Raw genomic sequence first — 22,213 nt, 5'->3', positions numbered from 1 at the left:
TTGTATTTCAATAGATATAATGTGCATTTCCTTGTCAATTATAATCTATATCATGGCTTGTTAGTGTATGAACCATATATTACATGAGCTATTATGCACCAGAACATTTTTTTCTCCCGAGAGTTGCTTAGTACATTGCAGAACTATGGTAATTAACAAATTATACCATAGTGGTAAACTTTTGAGATGGGACCTCAGGGAGAAATTAGTGTGCCTCAAAATGAAGACAGATATCAGACCCCCCTCACCACTTTAACTAATGCAGACCCTCTTCAGGAGCTTGAATAGAAATAGAGACCCCAAAATAATGGATGCAACTTTTCTTTATTGGCTACTGGAAAGACCCAAGAGTCTGGTACATTCTTAGGGCTCATTCAGACGTCCAATTTTCCCACATATAGAAAAACGTAACAATTATTTTGATCAGACTCTGATCAGATCTTGATTAGAGTGTGGTCCGAGTGTCATCCGTTTTTCTCGTGCGTGGAAAAATAAGAGCAAAAAGTTTCCCGACCTTTTCCTTTCTGACGGTCCATTTCACCCGACTATAGTCCGATTTTTTTCATGGACCAATTGACTTGCATTGCCGATTTTTATCCAACCCTCGGATCACAATCGGACCTGTCTCTGTGAATTTACCAAGGACCTCTCGGTCTATGAAAAATCATGGACATGTGAATGGCCCCAAAGACTATCACAGTTTCGAGTGTTAGCTGTGAAAAACACGGATAGGGCACAACGTGGGGGAGGGCACAACATGCACAGTAATTTAGAAATTTGATTACATCCACTAAACAGAATCTGTAAGCAAGATACAGTAGATCAACTCTACCCCCAAAAAAACACGTTGATATGGTCTGTAAGCAAGATACAGTAGATAAACTCTACCCCAAAAAAACCACGTTGATATGGTCATGTAGGTCAGTGAAAGATAAATGAATATGTACCTTTATATCCACTATCCATTGGCTGAATCCATTGAAACCACGATTTTTGCAGTATATAAATGAAACATTAAGTGCTCTGTCATGCTCAGAGCACTTAACCAGCTCTGCCTCCTGAGATTATTTCTATTATTAATGCCTCTCTCTCTCTTGAGTATTAGCTCAAAGTGTCTGTGTCATAGAGAAGAAGGCGCTAAGGATGGAAATAACCTCAGGAGGCAGAGTTTCTGTAAGTGCTCTGGGTGTGACAAAGCACTAAACGCCTTATTTTCATATCATGAATATAATAGATTCCTCTGGATTAAAGCAACAAATAGTTGATATAAAGGTACCAATGTATTTATCTTTCACTCACCTACATGCCCATATACATGGTTTCGGGGGTCGATCTTGTTGACAGATTCCTTTTAATCAATATGGCCCAGTAACAGGATGGCTTTTAACTACTATTCATAGACAGTGTTTGGATAACAGGCATTTCCTGGAGTTCTGTGGTGCAGTACTGACTCTTATGTGGCAACTTCTCTCCACTCATGTGATAGCGCCTTTGATCAACTTTTTGACTAGACAAAGACACTCCACACCCGTTGTGCCCACCCAAGATGACCAGGCCTGAGAATCATGGCTGGACAATATGCAAAACATATTGGGCCTGATTCATTACTGTATTCTCTCCAGAATTTTGGCATAAACTACCTTGAAATGTTTATAACGAAGAGAAAAATGGAGCCTTAAATTGCTTAGAACAATTATTCAAATTTTATTGCATATAAAAATTAAAATCAGTTACAGAAATCACCCATATAACATTTATGCACAAAAATGTGATCAACACAGACCTCAGGCTGTGAGTGGCCAGTGGCGCCGACTACAATATGTTTTAATAAATAGTGAATATGCCACAAGGACATTCCTATACACAGTACATGCTGATAGTATCTAGTGAGTCCATAAATTATGCCCTGAACCAAAGGAAAAGGTATAATACCTAGTACATCTTAGTAACTATCGATGGGCTACAGGGAAAATATATATTAAATAGTTGGACTCATAAACATACCCAGCATATTCCCCCATGATGATGCGGTCACTTATACAAGCGAAACGTGCGTAGGGGACGTGGGGAATCCTCTCACCAGGCTGACATTCCCATTGGCGTCCATCCTTAATTGCTGGGTATGTAAGGAAAACTCTAATTGGCCTTGCATTATTTTCTGTGTTTTAATATTCAGGACAGGATGGGCCTGCTGTTTTCCTTTATCTTAACATTTTGTCTTTAGTTTTTGACAAAACACCTATTAACGAAAAGGGAGTCATTAACAGATTCTTCCCCTCTAATAGCAAAGGAGATGGGACTAACCAGGATTCCCCTCCACATCCCCCCCCCTCGTCAATTGTCTAAAGACATAGTTACATAAAAGCTATCTAAATTCCCTTACAATTCTCAACCACTGGAGCATCAGGGTGTGAATATTTTCTCTCTGCGCAGTAGATTTTTTTTTTACACCACATGCTCCTTTAAATCTAGGCCATTGCGCATCTCTCAGACCGCTGGTTGTCATAATTTGACTGGTTGAATTCAGCACACATGTTAAATAATCCATTTTAATTCCATTTCAGTTACAATCACCTTTTCCTCTCAATTCCGATATTCCGATAACCTTTTCGTCCATTGTCTCACAGAGAATTTCTGTATCATTATGAAAGGACACAGGGCAACGGATAATTGGGAAGTTTCGCTGCGCTCGAGTGAAAATGCATGCCTTTATCATTTTAACCAGGCAATTCAAGCATAAAACACATATTCACTGGGTTGTCACGTAGTATTAAACAATGTCAGGGGGATTATTTGGACGAATACACTAGTGTTAATGCCATGCTATTTATTTATAGATCCTGATATTTCCACCCAGAATTGCACTCCCTCGTCTGTGTCCGATCTGATGTCCTCTTATCATTGTAAATTGGTCAGATAAACACGAATTATTGAATAGTATAAGAAAGTATTACAAAATGACACGTGTACATCAAAAATATCTCACTTGTATGCTATACTGTGATATGACCTCCAGAAGCTACAGGCCCAAGTCCTGAGTCTGATGACATATCTTTTCTGTCTTGTGCTGTGTTGTCATTTTGCGTGAATCCCTATCACTATATAGTGAGTGATATGGATATACTCTATATAGGCAAAAATATTGGGACACCTATACATGACACCTAAGGGAGCTTTTATGACCACCCACTCTAAATCAATGGCCATTAATAAGGAGTTGGTTTCATCTTTCACTCTTCTGGGAAGACTTTCTACATAAGTGGTAGTTGTATTAGAAACTTAAAATCCCAATAATTCTTTTCCTTACACTTGTGTGAAGCTGAAAAACTTAGAAGTAAATAGCATAGAAGACCTAAAAGACTGTACAGTGTAGAAGGAACATAATGTCCTAAAAGCAATTTAGCCGGTAGCGTAGCAACATTATAAAGAACAGTCACTTCAGCATCAATTAACTTAAACCATTTTATCTTCTTAAGTAGCCCATATGAAACACTTTAAGAAGCAATTTCATGTTATGTTTGACCCTCTAGGATCGAGGCTATAACATCCATAGTAATCTTATTTTTATGTAAAGGATTTTCAGCCTCTACACAGTTTAATAAAAAAGAATAAGCCATTGCTGTTTCTCTGATATTGGTGCCCGAGGCTTTAGAAATGGGATCAGGAGCTGAAAATAGGATGGCTTTTTTTTTGGACTTTCCTTAATTTACCAGAGACCTTTTCTTTTGCCACTATTCATTACAGCTACTTTACATTTATAGAAACTGATAATCAAGTGAAAACTCTCAGTTCTAGTAATTGAGACATGTAAGAGAATTATTGTATGATACAGTTATATGAAAAAGTTTGGGCACCCCTATTAATCTTAAGCTTATTGTTTTATAAAAATTGGTGTTTTTGCAACAGCTATTTCAGTTTGATATATGTAATAACTGTTGGACACAGTAATGTTTCTGCCTTGAAATGAGGTTTATTGTACTAACAGAAAATGTGCAATCTGCATTCAAGCAAAATTTGACAGGTGCATAAGTATGGGCACCTCACCAGAAAAGTGACATTAATATTTAGTAGATCCTCCTTTTGGAAAAATAACAGCCTCTAGTCGCTTCCTGTAGCTTTTAATGAGTTCCTGGATCCTGTATGAAGGTATTTTTGACCATTCCTCTTTACAAAACAATTCCAGTTCAGTTAAGTTTGATGGTCGCCGAGCATGGACAGCCCTCTTCAAATGATCCCACAGATGTTCAATGATATTCAGGTCTGGGGACTGGGATGGCCATTCCAGAACATTGTAATTGTTCCTCTGCATGAATGCCTGAGTAGATTTGGAGCGGTGTTTTGGATCATTGTCTTGCTGAAAGATCCATCCCCTGCGTAACTTCAACTTTATCACTGATTCTTGAACATTATTGTCAAGAATCTGCTGATACTGAGTGGAATCCATGCTTCCCTCAACTTTAACAAGATTCCCGATGCCGGCATTGGCCACACAGCCCCAAAGCATGATGGAACCTCCACCAAATTTTACTGTGGGTAGCAAGTGTTTTTCTTGGAATGCTGTGTTTTTTTGCCGCCATGCATAACGCCTTTTTGTATGACCAAACAACTCAATCTTGGTTTCATCAGTCCACAGGACCTTCTTCCAAAAAGAAATTGGCTTCTCCAAATGTGCTTTTGCATACCTCAGCCGACTCTGTTTGTGGCGTGCTTGCAGAAACGGCTTCTTTCGCATCACTCTCCCATACTGCTTCTCCTTGTGCAAAGTGCATTGTATAGTTGACCGATGCACAGTGACACCTTCTGCAGCAAGTTGATGCTGCAGCTCTCTGGAGGTGGTCTGAGGATTGTCCTTGACTGATCTCACCATTCTTCTTCTCTGCCTTTCTGATGTTTTTCTTGGCCTGCCACTTCTGGCCTTAACAAGAACTGTCCCTGTGTTCTTCCATTTCCTTACTATGTTGCTCACAGTGGAAACTGACAGGTTAAATCTCTGAGACAGCTTTTTGTATCCTTCCCCTGAACAACTATGTTGAATAATCTTTGTTTTCAGATCATTTGACAGTTATTTTGAGGAGCCCATGATGCCACTCTTCAGAGGAGATTCAAACAGGAGAACAACTTGCAAGTGACCACTTTAAGTAGCTTTTCTCATGATTGCATACACCTGGCTATGAAGTTCAAAGCTCAATGAGGTTACAAAACCAAAAAAGTGCTTTAGTACGTCAGTAAAAAGTAGGTAGGAGTATTTAAAACAAGAAAATGATAAGGGTGCCCATACTTATGCACCTGTCAAATTTTGTTTGAATGCAGATTGCACATTTTCTGTTAGTACAATAAACCTCATTTCAAGGCAGAAACATTACTGTGTCCAACAGTTATTACATATATCAAACTGAAATAGCTGTTGCAAAAACACCAATTTTTATAAAACATTAAACGTAAGATTAATAGGGGTGCCCAAACTTTTTCATATAACTGTATCTGTGCACACTTCAATCTGCTTTTATCATTGTCGAAATAATGCCTGTTATTTAATCTAAATAGGATGAAAATGTTGTACTCATCCTTAATCTTATACATATTATTATAGAAGTTGAAGTTCCAAATTTCCATACCATATTGTGCTGCAGACATCATTAGGGGGAGCTTATGAACTTAGTGAGCACAGATGTATTAAACACGTTTGCCTGTAATGTTAAAAGGGTTGTCCGCTATTAGACAACCCCTTTACAGCTAACGTGGCCAAAGTAAAATTTAAAAAACATGTACTTACCTCCCGATGTCAGCACTGTCTCCCAGTAGTCCTGTGACATTGTTATGTCACACAACCACTGAGGTCAATCAGCAGACCTTCACTTTCACTAAATAGTGAAAGTCTTCAGCTGATCAGTGGCTGCTGATTGACTGCAGCAGTCACATGATATAACAATACCACGTGATTCCCAGGAGACAGTACTGACCAGGGCGGTGGAGTCGGTAAGCTAAACATCCGACTCCGACTCCTCAATTTCCATGACCACGACTCCGACTTCCTCATACATGGCTCATGTTTAAGTGATAAATTTACTGTAGCGCAGATTCATCTCTGGTAAAAATCTAGACCCTTAGATCAGGAATAGGACAGACATTTATAGGACATTTCATAACTTTCCCAAATTCTTATGAAAAAATATTCCCCACAAACTGCATTGAACTACTGTACCCAATTTATTATATATTTTAGGAGTTGGAGTCGGTCAATTTTATACCGACTCCGATTCCACTAAAATGGACACAGACTCCACAACTCCAACTCCACAGCCCGGGTACTGACATCAAAGGAGTTGCACCAGTCCCAGATATAACGATATGTTTTTTTTAACTTTATTTTGGCCACTTTAGGTGTTAAAAAGGTGTTGTTGTCCGGTAGTAGAAGGTTGCATATGAGCTGGAAACCATATAAAAAAAATAAACTTAATTAATCCCCTCCCAATACAGCAGTACCACTCTCGTGGTTCTCAACCATTCTGAAGTGATTACTCATTTACAAGACCTTTTCTTTCAATCATTGACTTCAGTGGTCACATGGTGTACATGCAGGACTCACTACTGAGGCAAATGATTGGCTGCAGCAATCACATGAATAATTGACATGATGTTACCGCCAGCGGGTGATTAAACAAGTGAGTAATGTATATATTTTTTTTAACTGTTTCTTGCTCTTAGGGAAGTTTCTTAAAATCCCTTTAAGTGGCTCAATGTTATCTATATGAATCATTATGCTAGAGTACCAGTTAAAAGTTTGGACACCCCTGTTCAAGCAGTTGTTTTATTTGTCCTTTTTGGAATGTGCAAATTGTAGATTCATATTGAAGGCAACAAAACCACTAAGCGGCACATATGGAATCAAAGAGTATAGAAATACAAGTGAAACAAACCACAATAGGTGTTAGATCTTAGATTTCTCAGAGCTCCCCCTTTTACTTTGCTGATAGCTTAACACATTCTTAGCAATCTTTCAATCAACTGTATCACCTCTAATGGCTGTCCAACAGTTTTGAAGACGTTCCTACAGCTGCTGAACACTTTTTGGCTGCTTTTCCTTCACTATGCAGTCCAACTCTTCCAAACCATCTCAATTGGGTTGAGGTCAGGTGGTTGTGGATGCCATGTCACCTGACACAACACTTCACCCCTCTCCTTCTTGGTCACATAGCCCTAACATTGCCTGAAGGTCGGTTTTGGGTTATTGTCCAGTTGCATTACAAATAATGGTCCCGCTAAGTGTAAACCAGATGGGATGTCATATTATTGCAGAAGGCTGTGGTGGTCATGCTGGGTATGTGTGCCTTAAATTTGGAATAAATCACCAATGTTGTCACCAACAAAGCATCCCCACACCATCACACTTCCCCCTGCATGCTTCATGATGGTCATCACATGTAGATAGCATCCACTTATCTTTTCTGTATCTCACAAAGACATGGATGGCAGTTGGTATCAAAAATCTCAAATTTTGCATGCAGTACAGATTTTGACTGATCTAATGTTCAGTTCTTGTGTTGCTTGGCCCAAACAAGTCTCTTCTTCTTTCTTGTAGTCCTCAGTATTGTCTTGTTTGCAGCAATTTGGCCATAAAGACCCGTTTCTCGCAATCTCCTCTGGACAGTTGATGTTCAGATGTGTCTGTTACTTGATATCTGTGCATCAGTTATGAGGACTGTTATCTATGGTATTGTCAATTTGATTATGAGGCTGGAAACTCTGGTTAACTTATCCTCTGCAGCAGAGGTAATTAATGGTCTTCCTGGGGCAGCTCTCATGGGAGTCAGTTTCATCTAAGTGATTGATGGTTTTCATTACTTCACTTCAGGATACCTACAAGGTTTTATCAATGTTCCAGATTGACTGACTTTCATGTATTTAAGTGCTGATGGACTGTTGTTTCTCTTTACTTAGTTGAGTGGTTCTTGCCATATTCTGATTTAGAACAGTTGTGAAATAGGGCTAAGCAATATATGGAACTGTATACCAACACAGCTGTATACCAACACTACCTCTGCAAAACACACCCGATGGTCGCAAACAAATCTGATTCTGATTCCACAAATAAACTTTTGAGGAGGCATACTTCTTCATTGGAAGCTACTCCAGGTCACTGCCTGATGAAGCTGCTTAAGAGAATGCCAAGTGGGTTTAGAGCTGTCAGAATAAAAGGGGAGTGCTTTGATGAATCTATGGTTTAACACATATTCTGGTTTGTTTCACATGTGTTTTTTACGGTTTTCCATATGTGTCCTTTTGTGGTTTTACGGCCTTCAGTCTGAATCTACAATGTGCACCTTCCAATAAGAATATGGAAAACCATTGCATGAACAGGTGTGTCCAAACTTTTGACCAATGCTGTATGTGAATCAGTCTTCATTGACCTAGTGGTGGATAGAATTCAATATTTTAGTGGAGTTGTAATTCAGGGAGTAAAAATCAGTGCATCAACCCTGTAACATATAATATATATTTCCCATTGCAAAGGAAGCAAAGACATATCCTAAAGATATCTGGTCTAACACAAAATCTGTCTGAGAGCCACCCACATGCATAACATTGTGTCTTCTTTTCTGACAGAGAGGACTTTCGTGCCTCTCAGTAACAAAAGGTCATGCACTTTAGATAAAAGTCAGCCAAACCTGCTGATATTACTGGGATTGACCGACCATGTGAAGTGTATGTGGTCTCTTCTATAAAATGTCAGGTGAGAGAAGGATTTGACCTGCTGAATTTCAATGGCTGATCCCTTTTTGGCATAGAGATAAGAAGAATCTAACAGTGTCTCTCTCAGAGAATACAGGAATGCTTAGCCGGACCAAGTATTCTTGTGTATGGAGGAATCGGGAGAGATAGCTGTTGGCGGAGCGATCGCTCTGCCAACAGCTATCTAATGTGTATGGGGGCCTTAAAGTGAGCGTGACAGATGATACATGCTGCCCAATCCCCCGACAGCATGTATCAGGCACTTGCTGTGTGATCTCAGCCAGGTACGTTTGACTCTGTAACGCTGCGGCTTTTCTGAGAAAAACATACTTTAATAGCCGCCATGGACCGAGCTGCTCCATAGACTAGTCCCTGGCGGCTTCTCGCCACCTACTGCCCTGGATTGGCAGGTCTCTGCCTATGCACACACGTAGATTGGGATGGACAGTATTTATCATCTGTCAAGTTCACTTTAAGACTTGGGTGCAACTGGCATATCTGCTCCCCCTGTAGCTATTTTCCTCCAAAAATTGTGATACCAATTGTAAGCATCGTTGCTTAGTGGCTATCATTGTGACCTTATAACACTAGGATCCTCAGTTCACGTGATCAAGAACAGTATCCTGAACAAATCTGCATGTTTTCTTATGAAATTAGTTCTAGTGTGTGACATAGGGAATTAGGATTGTGAGCTCCATTGGGGACAGGGACCGATGTGACTGGTAGTAACCTCTGTAGTACTGCAAAATATGTTAGCGCTATATAAGCAATGGGAGCTAAGATTTGGAACCTCATTGGGAACAGGACTGACGTGAATGGTAGTAATTAATAAGCCCCTGTACTTTGTGTCACCCCCACCTCATTATAGATTGTAAGCTCTTACGAGCAGGGTCGTCATTGTTTTTGCTTTAATTATTGCATTATCTTTAGCTATGTTACTTATGACTGTTGTATATGAACCTCTGAATTGTAAAGCGCTGCAGAATATCTTGGCGCTATATAAATAAAGATTATTATTAGTGTTGAGCGAACGTGGTCGGATAACGTGTTATCCGAGCATGCACGGCCTTATCCGAGTATTCTTGGCCCGCTCGGTTATTATGTTTGCCTCCCAGCGGCTTCATGTTTTCCGGCGGAAGACAGACGCAACACATGTGGAGATTGCCTGTTTGTTAGCCAATCCCCGCATGTGTTGCGTCTGTCTTCTGCTGGAAAACATGCGGCCGCTGGGAGGCAAACATAATAGACGAGCAGACCGAGAATACTCGGATAAGGCCGTGCATGCTCGGATAACACGTTATCCAAGCATGTTCGCTCAGCACTAGTAGTAATCTCTGCAACACTGCAAAATACGTTAACACTATGTAAGCAATGGGAATTAAATAATATACCCCAGTCTAGTTACACTTACATACTAGAGCCTATTTCTTAACAAACACAAGTACCTGGAAAATAAACATGTAAGTATTAGGAACATACAAGCTCCATAAAGATGTCGCTCCTGGTCATACTTGAACCCAGTTATACTGATAAATAATTGGAAGCTACAGTAGAATATGTAAACTATACATAGTTCTAAAGCTAGATATATTCTTAGGAAAGAAACATTTCCTGAGCCTGTAGGCCAATATTTACATGCTGTCAAGTATACTTGTGAACAGCTCAGTATGGCATCATGGCATATAAAAATGTAAATATAAGAAGCTGATAGTATATGCACATAATAAACAGCCTCCGTATATTTTCTGTCCAGATAAAGATTTTAGCTTAGAATTTATTTTAGAGACTGGATGCCCTTGTAATTAGAAAATGGCATCAGAAGGCAGAATGCCCCTGCACTTTCCAGACATATTCTCTTTTTCTAACCAGTTTCATCAATAGAACGTAAACAAATTACAGTAATCATCAGGATACGGATCAGGTTCCTTTCTCTTCTATGTTGCTGCTAGATTATAAATATAAATTATATTCTTCAGCAGGTTATTTTATTTTTTTAAATCGGAATTTCTTTTTTGAAATAGGAAATGACATAGTAAAGAATTACAGGAAAATGGATCCACAGAATAAGGAATTTCTCAATGTTGGGACTTTGTAGAACTTGCAAATGTTTTTGTTCTTTTAATTAATGAAGAATTCTAAATAATTTATAGAAAAAAATAAACATTGTTGTCATAGCGGCCAAATAAAGATAAATTTGAATATTTGAATAAACTTTAGTATCTTAATTGTGACCTCGTTGTATGTCAACTTTTTTCTTTTTACTACATGCCACAAATAAGTTTTAATTTAGGAGCTCTCATCAGTGGACATAATCACAGTTGCAGGGGGTTCTCCATCCTCATTTCTCATGGGTGGAGTGAACGTGAACAAAGCACCTCTTCATAACCAATGCAGCATTAACAAACAACCAATAGGCCATTTTTTATTAGAGTATGTCTTTAGCACTCATAGTATCTTCATCCTGTGTCTTACATGGCCTTTCATCCACTGTATTTGTTGCTTTCCAGTTCATTTCTTGTGTTTGATTGAGTCTTATTGACTAGTAAGACCTTTAAACTTTTTTTTTTCCTTTTCCCTTTCAGTCTTTCTTTCATACTGTTTTGGAAAACAGCCCTTATTGTGACACCATGGTTGATAATAATTTGCGAATCACTAACTGGAATAGAAAACTAGGCTGCAAATGTCAATATAAACACATTGTCGACTGGTGTGGCTGCTCGCCAAATGACTTCAAGCCTTCTGACTTCCACCGCTTTCAGGTACGTATGTCTCCATTAAAAATAGTTTTCTTTTATACAGACATCCTTACTTTCCTATTGTTTCTGTTTGTAGCATGAAAATATGCATGTTAATATGATAATACTGCTTAAAATATTTTATCGGTTTTAAAGGGGTATTCCCAATTTATGCAGTGATGGTATATCACTAGGATATTACATCATCTTATGAATGGTGAGGGCCAGATCTTTGGAACCCCATTGATGCTGAAGATTCATTGATTTAAAGGTGTTGTCCCACAAATAAAGTTCATTTTAATCAATAGACCTTGGACTAATAATAATTTCCACAATTGGATGTGTTTAAATAAAATGTTCCTGTGCTGAGATAATCTTATAAATGTGCCCCTGCTGTGTACTGTGTAATGGCTGTGTCTCACCATGCAGGAACATGGTCTCATACCACAGCTTCTGGGCAGGGGAGGAAGCAAAAGAGAATATACAGATATCACAGCATGGGATCGCAAATAATTCTTACTTTGAGGTAAAACATTTTTTAAAAACAGGCAGAGAAATGTTTTACCTCACAGAAAGAATCAGCTGTGATCCCCGGCTGTAATGTCTGTATACTCTTTTGCTTCCTCCTCTGCCCAGGAGATGTGGTATGATCAGACTATGTTCCTGCACGGTCAGACACAGCCATTACACAGTACACAGCAGGGGCACATTTATAAGATTATCTCGGCACAGGAACATTTTTTTAAACACATCCAATTGTAGAACTTATTATTATTCCAATATGTATTGATTAAAATCAATTTTAAAATGAACTTTGTTCTTGGGAAAACCCCTTTAATGCAGTGGGCACCTTCATGTTTTTTCCCCACACAGGACACTCTGGCCACCTGCAGTGTGTAGGAACTGCAGCTGTGCTCCATTCAGGTGAAAAGGACTATATAACTGTTCCTAGCACGATTAAGTTTATGACAAGACCTCTGTGAAGGCAAAACCATGATCAGTAGGGGTCCCAAAGCTTGAATTGTGACTGGTTACCGAGTGAAGGCAAATTTTAGCTGACACAAGGTCTACCTAAAGTGGTTGATATGCTGTTTTGATTTGGGTTAGGCTGTTGCTCACAATAGCAATGGCTGATGGGCAGACAGACAAATGTCACCTGTAAGCGGAGTTCATAGTGTGAACAGACAGAAGATCAGAATTGCCAGAATTCTTTCAACGCAGGTAACAGATAGAGGAACAGGGCAGGCGACAAACAACTAATTTTACTTGACATGTGAAAAAGTGTATCTAGTGACATGACTATTTTGGCTCTGTCCTTGCTAGTTCCCTGACTACTAGACTTGATACATATTAATTCGCATGACCCAACCTTTTGGCCACATCAGTAACTTGTGGCTGCTGAACAGGAAGTATGAGGATTGCCTCTTACCTAACAACATCTGCGGCTCCTCTTTTGATTAACTGACTTGGCGCGACAGCCTCGTTGTGACGTGACTTGCATGTTGAAGAGAATGATGGTGTGCACTCAGCTCTCTTGGGAGGTGCTGGTCGAGCCGGGTGGATGGTATAGTAGAGTATAGTGGAGAGGAAACGACCACACTCTCACTGAGTCTGAATTAAGTGTGATTTTATTATAGCAAGTATAAACAATGTGCCGAAATGCCTGGAGACATATGCATTAACAGGTACATGGATGAAACAGCGCAGACAATGAGGAGACAGTGGTACTTCAACAACTATTTATTCGATTAACACAATGAAAGGGGTGCCTTCGGCACAATATCTGGAGCGCAAACAGTGAAAATGAAACAAGTTATGTTACAAGAAGAATACTGTAATTCAGATGAACAGGATATTGACACTATGCTATTTACACTCTATCGTTCTATTATTACCATTAAATAACTGTTATCGTCAGTGATGTCTTAGTCCTATTACCCCAACCTAAAGGGCATCACTGTCACTACTGGACCCGTCACCATTGTCACTCTCTAGACAACACAAAACATCACACAGGCCCTAACGGAAGTCAACAATACTGCCCACTAGGCCGCAAGTCCCAAGTTGGTGAGTTTCTCCGTACACTCGTCACACTGGCCGCCTTTGTTCCCTGAAGCACAGCCCCCGGTCCCCACTTTGTATTGTACAACTACTCTGAAAGTGACGGCTCACATGAACGACCCTCCGCTACGGCCTAGTCGCTGCCCGTCTGCCTAGTCTCTGCTCGTCTTTCTCTGCCCTTGTTCTGCTCACTCGGCTCAGCTCTCCTGGCTCTGTTGTCTTTAGAGTCTTTAATTGGATCTGGTCTCTTGATTCCTTTACTCGAATCTGGTCTCTCGACTCCATTAGTCGGATCTGGTCTCTCAGCTCCTATACTAGTATCTGGTCTCTCGACTTCTTTACTTGGATCTGGTCTCTTGACTCCTTTACTCGGATCTGGTCTTTCAAATGGCGGCTATAAGCCAGCTTGCTGTACTATACGTCCGTCCTTCTACAGGTTTTGGTGCCAACTCCCCCCCCTTCACTGCCCTCCTGGGCCTTTTATAATTGCTAACTGCACCACAGCTATCACCTGACCTAGTGTCTCCTCCAATCTCTTCCCCGAGGGAACATACACTTCACTCTTGAGTTCCTGCTAATGTAATTCATTCTGCTTTCACTTTCTCTATTTTCTTTGACCAGCAGATGGCTGTGTTTGCTTGCAGCCACTCTGTAAGGCATTAACTATGTGCATCTTCTCACTTGTCTATCTCATTACATATGCGACAGGATAACCTGTCACATATGTTTCCATGCATTTTGACACGTTGTTTGTGCTTCTTATAATAAAATCACATTTGATTCAAGACTCCGTGAGAGTGAGGTCATTTTATCTCTACGTGACTTACATGTGACATATCACTAGACTGGCTAATCAAAACAAAATGCCATCAGATAGTAGGTGGTTCACAGGGCTGCAGTCCAGCATCCACAGATTACTGACGTGGCTGATGGACTGGGTCCTGCCTATCGTTTTGCATAAACTCTAGTAGTCAGGGAACTAGGCAGATCAGAGCTGCTAGAGAAAAGTCACTAGATAGACTTTTTAACATGGCAGTAGCTTTTAGTACCTTATTTCTTACACAGTGGGCATTTGGAAAGTGAAGTGCACTAGCTGTGACGAAATATTTGGCTCCCTGAACCTATAGTGCACATTGTAAGAAGTACCGGAGCCAGAGGTTATGGTAGGTGCAGGAGGACATGCCCAGAGACCAGAAGCAAGGCAAGCAGAAGGAAGCCACCACTGACCATGTGGAAAGCAACTGCGGGTATGGCGATAAGAGAGATAGACCTTACTGAATTTCAAGTTTTGCAGATCTGTCAATTGAATACAGGTTGCTTTGCTGAAGTTTTTAGTTACTAAATAGGATACAGAATACAAATGGATGTTACATTTTGAGTGTAGGAGTGCCAGGGACAGTGTTGGCACAAGGCAAACCTGGCAGATGGCCCAGGGTCTACTGCATAAACATGCTTTATGATTGTCAAGCTAAATGCAGACTAGACATAGGCCTTATTATGACTGTTTTTTCTAAGGTTTCACTTATACCTGGAGTGTTAATCCACTATATGTGTATCATTCAGGTTTTGTCTTCAACTTGCAAAAATAATTTGTGAAAAACTTTCTTGCCAATAACTTCCTGAGCTTCCTCTAAACATCCTTGCCTGTTTGTTAGAGGTGCTCAGCATGCTGCGGGAGCACTAAATGTATGCAAATAAACATCATTTACATTCAGCAAGCTTTGTATGTGAATGAATTTATGTGCGCACTTAATGGATGTTTTGACAACTAAAGGCATGAGTTGGACAGGTCTAGTCTACTGCATTTATCTTTCAGCCGAGATATATCAATGTAGAATCAGCTCAGCCACGACCTTGATTTGTTCTGCATCCACTTGTGAAGGTCGTGAAGAAGCAGCAACAGCTCAGCTCTTGTAGCAGACAGGATTTTCATGGACATCGGCCAGATTGTTGCTAAAATGAACTGACCATCAAAGATATCTCACTGCAGATGCCAAACAAGCTTTTTTTTATTATTGCTCTTTTATTAACGAAATGTTATCAGAGTATTTAGTTGCCATTTCACTGGAATTGGGTTCACTTTGTCTGTAAACTGTATTCCTTTACAGATCTTCTCACATGGGAAAAGAGGCCAGTTTTGGCCGACATGTAATTGCTGCAAACAATATCCACTTCTCTGAAAAGCCAATAATCCTAGTAGAAATCAATTCCTTCTCCTGTGATGTATTTGGCATTGTCTAGACATAATTAAAAGCTATAGGTCGTACAGAACATTTTACACTTGGGTTCTAATATGGATACTGAATACTCTGAATGCACTCTACAGATAAACCTTTCGGCTAGGTTGTACTATATAGTAATCTCAGATGACCCCTACTCGTTGAATCATAACCCAAAGTGTTGGGGTGTGGTTAGGTGGACCTAACCTGGTCATAAATAATTCAGTTATAATGCTTATAAACAGTGTTGGACTGGGGTGCCAGGTGTAAGGTTGACTCTGGTGGCCCACTTTTCAGCTACATGCAAATATTACATCACCATATTTCACAAACTTACCTATGCTTTTATATAATAATTAACTTAGCAGTTTGTTAAGTGAATGATGAGATTCTGCCTTTGACTATACAAAGTGAATCAAATGTATCTTGCCAACTACGTCCCATACAGGGGTCCACTGGGGAATTCACCTGATCTCCTATGGGCCAGTCCAAGCCTACTTATAAATCTTATAGAGACTGGTTCATCACATGAATGAGATTGTGAAGCCATCACTGATTATTAGGCTATGGAGTTTGCATTAGTCCCCCAAGAAGCTTCAAATTACACCTTAGCATGTTTTTGCCCCTTTTTCTATTCTTGGACAGGTATTTAGAGATATATAAGAGTTCTTAAGGGCGCTGGTGGGTATAATTAAGTTAACCTGCAGCACGTAGTAAGGGGCACCATATACCACATAAGCATAAAACCTAAAATAAACGAGATCTACTGCGCTGGTACACTCACTTTAAATGACACGAGAGGTTAAGAAGATAAAAAAAAAATTTTTTTTATTTTTATTTATACAAAACTGGTTAAAATAAGGATAAAATATGAGGCTAAAATTCCCAGAAGAAGCGAGGTTCCATGGAGGAATATGAACGAAATATCAGTGGATTATTCTCGGTATATCCAGGACGTACAGGTACCTGTGAAGGGTATATATACTATGATAAGTATAGGAATAGTTGGCGAATTATCTTATTAATATATAGAGATTTTAGTTACCTGAAAGGTAATTAGGTGGTGGAAGAATAATCACATATGGATGCCTCTGGCTAGTTCTCTTGAACCTGTCAGCTGTGAGTAAAAGAAGGGGGGCTAATTATTAAGAGACAGGGTATTACCACGTTTAGAGTTTGAGTTGGGTATTTTACCTGTATAGTAGAAATCTTAAATAAGTGGAAAGGTCTGTATATATCTGGTAGGATTAGGGGGTTACTCCCGTGGGTTATTGCAGAGACTATAGGGTACTAGAAAGTGGGAATAGAAAATTAAAACGTTAAAACGTATATAGATCTAGGTAGCACACTTTTCACAGTTTGTCTTACCCGTAGGGAAGTAGTTTTGTGGATCTAGAGGGTAGTAGTTGTCTAATGGTGGTGGATGTAGTCACAGTATAGTCATCCAGACTAGTGTAGTCATCGAGATTAGTTATACCACCTAGGGGAGCTATGTGTCAATGATGGTTATTATAAATAATAATTATTATAAATACAGTACTCATAGGTAAAAAGAAGGGTAAGATGATCTCTTATATATATATATAGAGTTACGTACTGCTGCAATAGAATGAGAAGTCTTACCACTAGTGGCTCTGTGTGATGGAAAAAGAATCAGCTGTGGAGTAGGTTGAGCTGTATAGAAAAAATCCTGGTTCGTAGCAATAGATAGAGAGCGCTGGTAAGTGCTTTGTAGCTGTTTCTTTCGACGGTGGTGGTGGTAAGTATTCCTTGGGGCGGTGGAGTCTGTCGTGCATGCACGTGTAGTCCCGGATGGGTACGTGTTGCTGGAGTTGTTACCTTTGTCGGCGTCCTGGTTAGAAGGCTTGCTTCGTGGGGACGGGACTGCTGGATGTCAGGGCTGAGGGCGTCGGAGTCCCGGCCGGAGACTCCGGCACCTGCGTGCAGCACCCGAGGAAAGAAAGATGATGATCTCAGTAGGACCTGCGTTGCGTAAGGTCTTAATAGTCACGTGACTGGGAGACGGAGAGCAGGAGAGGCCACACTTCCTACGCGTTTCGGATACTACGGTATCCTTCGTCAGGGATAATCTCGATGACTACACTAGTCTGGATGACTATACTGTGACTACATCCACCACCATTAGACAACTACTACCCTCTAGATCCACAAAACTACTTCCCTACGGATAAGACAAACTGTGAAAAGTGTGCTACCTAGATCTATATACGTTTTAACGTTTTAATTTTCTATTCCCACTTTCTAGTACCCTATAGTCTCTGCAATAACCCACGGGAGTAACCCCCTAATCCTACCAGATATATACAGACCTTTCCACTTATTTAAGATTTCTACTATACAGGTAAAATACCCAACTCAAACTCTAAACGTGGTAATACCCTGTCTCTTAATAATTAGCCCCCCTTCTTTTACTCACAGCTGACAGGTTCAAGAGAACTAGCCAGAGGCATCCATATGTGATTATTCTTCCACCACCTAATTACCTTTCAGGTAACTAAAATCTCTATATATTAATAAGATAATTCGCCAACTATTCCTATACTTATCATAGTACAGTTATATGAAAAAGTTTGGGCACCCCTATTAATCTTAAGCTTATTGTTTTATAAAAATTGGTGTTTTTGCAACAGCTATTTCAGTTTGATATATGTAATAACTGTTGGACACAGTAATGTTTCTGCCTTGAAATGAGGTTTATTGTACTAACAGAAAATGTGCAATCTGCATTCAAACAAAATTTGACAGGTGCATAAGTATGGGCACCTCACCAGAAAAGTGACATTAATATTTAGTAGATCCTCCTTTTGGAAAAATAACAGCCTCTAGTCGCTTCCTGTAGCTTTTAATGAGTTCCTGGATCCTGTATGAAGGTATTTTTGACCATTCCTCTTTACAAAACAATTCCAGTTTAGTTAAGTTTGATGGTCGCCGAGCATGGACAGCCCTCTTCAAATGATCCCACAGATGTTCAATGATATTCAGGTCTGGGGACTGGGATGGCCATTCCAGAACATTGTAATTGTTCCTCTGCATGAATGCCTGAGTAGATTTGGAGCGGTGTTTTGGATCATTGTCTTGCTGAAAGATCCATCCCCTGCGTAACTTCAACTTTATCACTGATTCTTGAACATTGTTGTCAAGAATCTGCTGATACTGAGTGGAATCCATGCTTCCCTCAACTTTTAACAAGATTCCCGATGCCGGCATTGGCCACACAGCCCCAAAGCATGATGGAACCTCCACCAAATTTTACTGTGGGTAGCAAGTGTTTTTCTTGGAATGCTGTGTTTTTTTGCCGCCATGCATAACGCCTTTTTGTATGACCAAACAACTCAATCTTGGTTTCATCAGTCCACAGGACCTTCTTCCAAAAAGAAATTGGCTTCTCCAAATGTGCTTTTGCATACCTCAGTCGACTCTGTTTGTGGCGTGCTTGCAGAAATGGCTTCTTTTGCATCACTCTCCCATACTGCTTCTCCTTGTGCAAAGTGCATTGTATAGTTGACCGATGCACAGTGACACCATCTGCAGCAAGTTGATGCTGCAGCTCTCTGGAGGTGGTCTGAGGATTGTCCTTGACTGATCTCACCATTCTTCTTCTCTGCCTTTCTGATGTTTTTCTTGGCCTGCCACTTCTGGCCTTAACAAGAACTGTCCCTGTGTTCTTCCATTTCCTTACTATGTTGCTCACAGTGGAAACTGACAGGTTAAATCTCTGAGACAGCTTTTTGTATCCTTCCCCTGAACAACTATGTTGAATAATCTTTGTTTTCAGATCATTTGACAGTTATTTTGAGGAGCCCATGATGCCACTCTTCAGAGGAGATTCAAACAGGAGAACAACTTGCAAGTGACCACTTTAAGTAGCTTTTCTCATGATTGCATACACCTGGCTATGAAGTTCAAAGCTCAATGAGGTTACAAAACCAAAAAAGTGCTTTAGTACGTCAGTAAAAAGTAGGTAGGAGTATTTAAAACAAGAAAATGATAAGGGTGCCCATACTTATGCACCTGTCAAATTTTGTTTGAATGCAGATTGCACATTTTCTGTTAGTACAATAAACCTCATTTCAAGGCAGAAACATTACTGTGTCCAACAGTTATTACATATATCAAACTGAAATAGCTGTTGCAAAAACACCAATTTTTATAAAACATTAAACGTAAGATTAATAGGGGTGCACAAACTTTTTCATATAACTGTATATATACCCTTCACAGGTACCTGTACGTCCTGGATATACCGAGAATAATCCACTGATATTTCGTTCATATTCCTCCACGGAACCTCGCTTCTTCTGGGAATTTTAGCCTCATATTTTATCCTTATTTTAACCAGTTTTGTATAAATAAAAATAAAACATTTTTTTTTTTTATCTTCTTAACCTCTCGTGTCATTTAAAGTGAGTGTACCAGCGCAGTAGATCTCGTTTATTTTAGGTATTTAGAGATGTTGATCTTGGAGAAAAAAAAGTGCTCCTTATGTTCAAAATGTTGATCTTGAAGGAAACCGGTTTTGATCTTCACTTCCTGCCATAGGATGATCTTCGGTCTATAATTCTTGATCAATATTGTCATTTAGAATAAAGCTTTTATACTAGATTTTTCTTAAAAAATGTTTTCCTAGGAAATGTTTGTCACCTAGCCACAGGACAGGTGATAAATATATGATTTCTGGGGGTGACAACTGGTTGGACCTCCACCTATCGCCAGGATTGGATCCCAAAATCCTCTTTGTGATAGAGGCTGTAGCACACATGTGTGACTACTATTCTGTGCCTACAAAATGAGATTCTGATTTTTCTTTTATCCTAAGTCATATTTCAAGGTTCATTTAAAGGGTTGATATTGACTTGTAGGATTGCTACTTCCAATAGGTGGCGCTAGAGTTCAGGTCCTATTCCTCTCTGAAGAGGCTCTCAATTGACTCTCTGAGGAGTCAATTTGCATATTTAATTCCCCAGAGGAGCATGCAAGGCATTTAAGTCTCTTCATACTGGCGTGCCAGACCTGGCATGTCACTCTGCACAAGAAAAAACCTTACCCCTTAGACCACTATTCCATTCACTTCTATGAGACTGATGAAACAGCAATTCTCCCCAGCGATCATAGATCTATACTATGTACAGGTAATAAAAGTATTTAGTGAGAAAACCCACTTTAAAGTATTCAAATACGCCCAAAGACCAAATATTCTCATAAATCCCATTGAAAAGGTAAGCTAAGTATATATGTCAATAGTGATATTTTACTAATAAATGAGAGTCATGTTTATGGGTGTTTTGCATGGTCCAGGATTATATGAATTTTAGCATAGTAATAGTGAAAAAAAGTGAAAATGGGACAATAATAGAGTATCTGAGCAGTCTCTGACACAAACAGTCCTAAAAGGGTGTATCTGTCCTATGGTAATTTTGTAGCAAGCAAAATCCTTTATGATACCCATACTTAAAAAAATTAAGTATATAATTATGTACAAGATGCAGACATATGTGCATACCAGCATTCCTGCTAGACTTCTAGGACAAAAGGTCTTCTATGTTCTAGACTTTTATTGGGTCCTGGTGACAGGTGATGAATGCAGTCTCCTGTGCTGTACTTAAACCCTTACATCTAAAATTAAAAAAATAAATAATAAAATAATCGGCATATATTTTTTTAATAAAAATATCTTTTATTTTTTTGGTCACAGCAGATCATTGTTACAAATTAAAAATAAACCCTAAATAGTTTAGAATTGAAGTTATGCCACTTCTTTTCTATCGTCGTTCATCTGTAGGTTAATAGGAAGAAAGAACTGGGGAAATGGAGTAACCCAACACTACAGGATTAAGGCAACACACAGGTTCATTTGTAGTCTGTAACCATAGAGACACATAGATCTGCATAGGACCCATGGACACAAATAGGAAAAATGTTTTTTTTTTCAAAACTGTTTACAAATTTGTATCTTTTTTTAATTTTAGAAATAAACAAAATTCATCAAAAATAAGAAAGCAGAGTTTATTTTACTATTTGCGCACCGCATGGGGCTTTAAAATGTCACAAATTTTGGTGCATGAAGCAAAAGTAGAAATGCGGGAGTGCTGCGCTGCTGGTAAGGAAATCACCGGATTTCAGATGAACAGAAACACACTGCTCAAAAAAATAAAGGGAACACTCAAATAACACATCCTAGATCTGAATGAATGAAATATTCTCATTGAATACTTTGTTCTGTACAAAGTTGAATGTGCTGACAACAAAATCACACAAAAATCATCCATGGAAATCAAATTTATTAACCAATGGAGGCCTGGATTTGGAGTCACCCCCAAAATTAAAGTGGAAAAACACACTACAGGCTGATCCAACTTTGATGTAATGTCCTTAAAACAAGTCAAAATGAGGCTCAGTATTGTGTGTGGCCTCCACGTGCCAGTATGACCTCCCTACATCACCTGGGCA

General features: G+C 39.5%; 1 protein-coding gene across 1 annotated transcript in view; it reads left to right on the top strand.

Moving 5' to 3' along the window:
- Positions 1-22,213, top strand: part of XYLT1 (xylosyltransferase 1) — a 398,924-nt gene that overhangs the window by 311,774 nt on the left and 64,937 nt on the right. Inside the window, exon 7 of the mRNA XM_073647654.1 lies at positions 11,313-11,489. Within this exon, the coding sequence (XP_073503755.1) occupies positions 11,313-11,489 (177 nt within the window). The remainder of the gene's footprint in view (positions 1-11,312; positions 11,490-22,213) is intronic.

The sequence above is a fragment of the Phyllobates terribilis genome, unplaced genomic scaffold (genome assembly GCF_046119375.1).
Source record: "Phyllobates terribilis strain yellow unplaced genomic scaffold, ASM4611937v1 Scaffold_9__5_contigs__length_417890890, whole genome shotgun sequence".
In the NCBI taxonomy this organism is placed as follows: domain Eukaryota; kingdom Metazoa; phylum Chordata; class Amphibia; order Anura; family Dendrobatidae; genus Phyllobates; species Phyllobates terribilis.
This window is presented reverse-complemented; position numbering and strand designations above follow the sequence as displayed.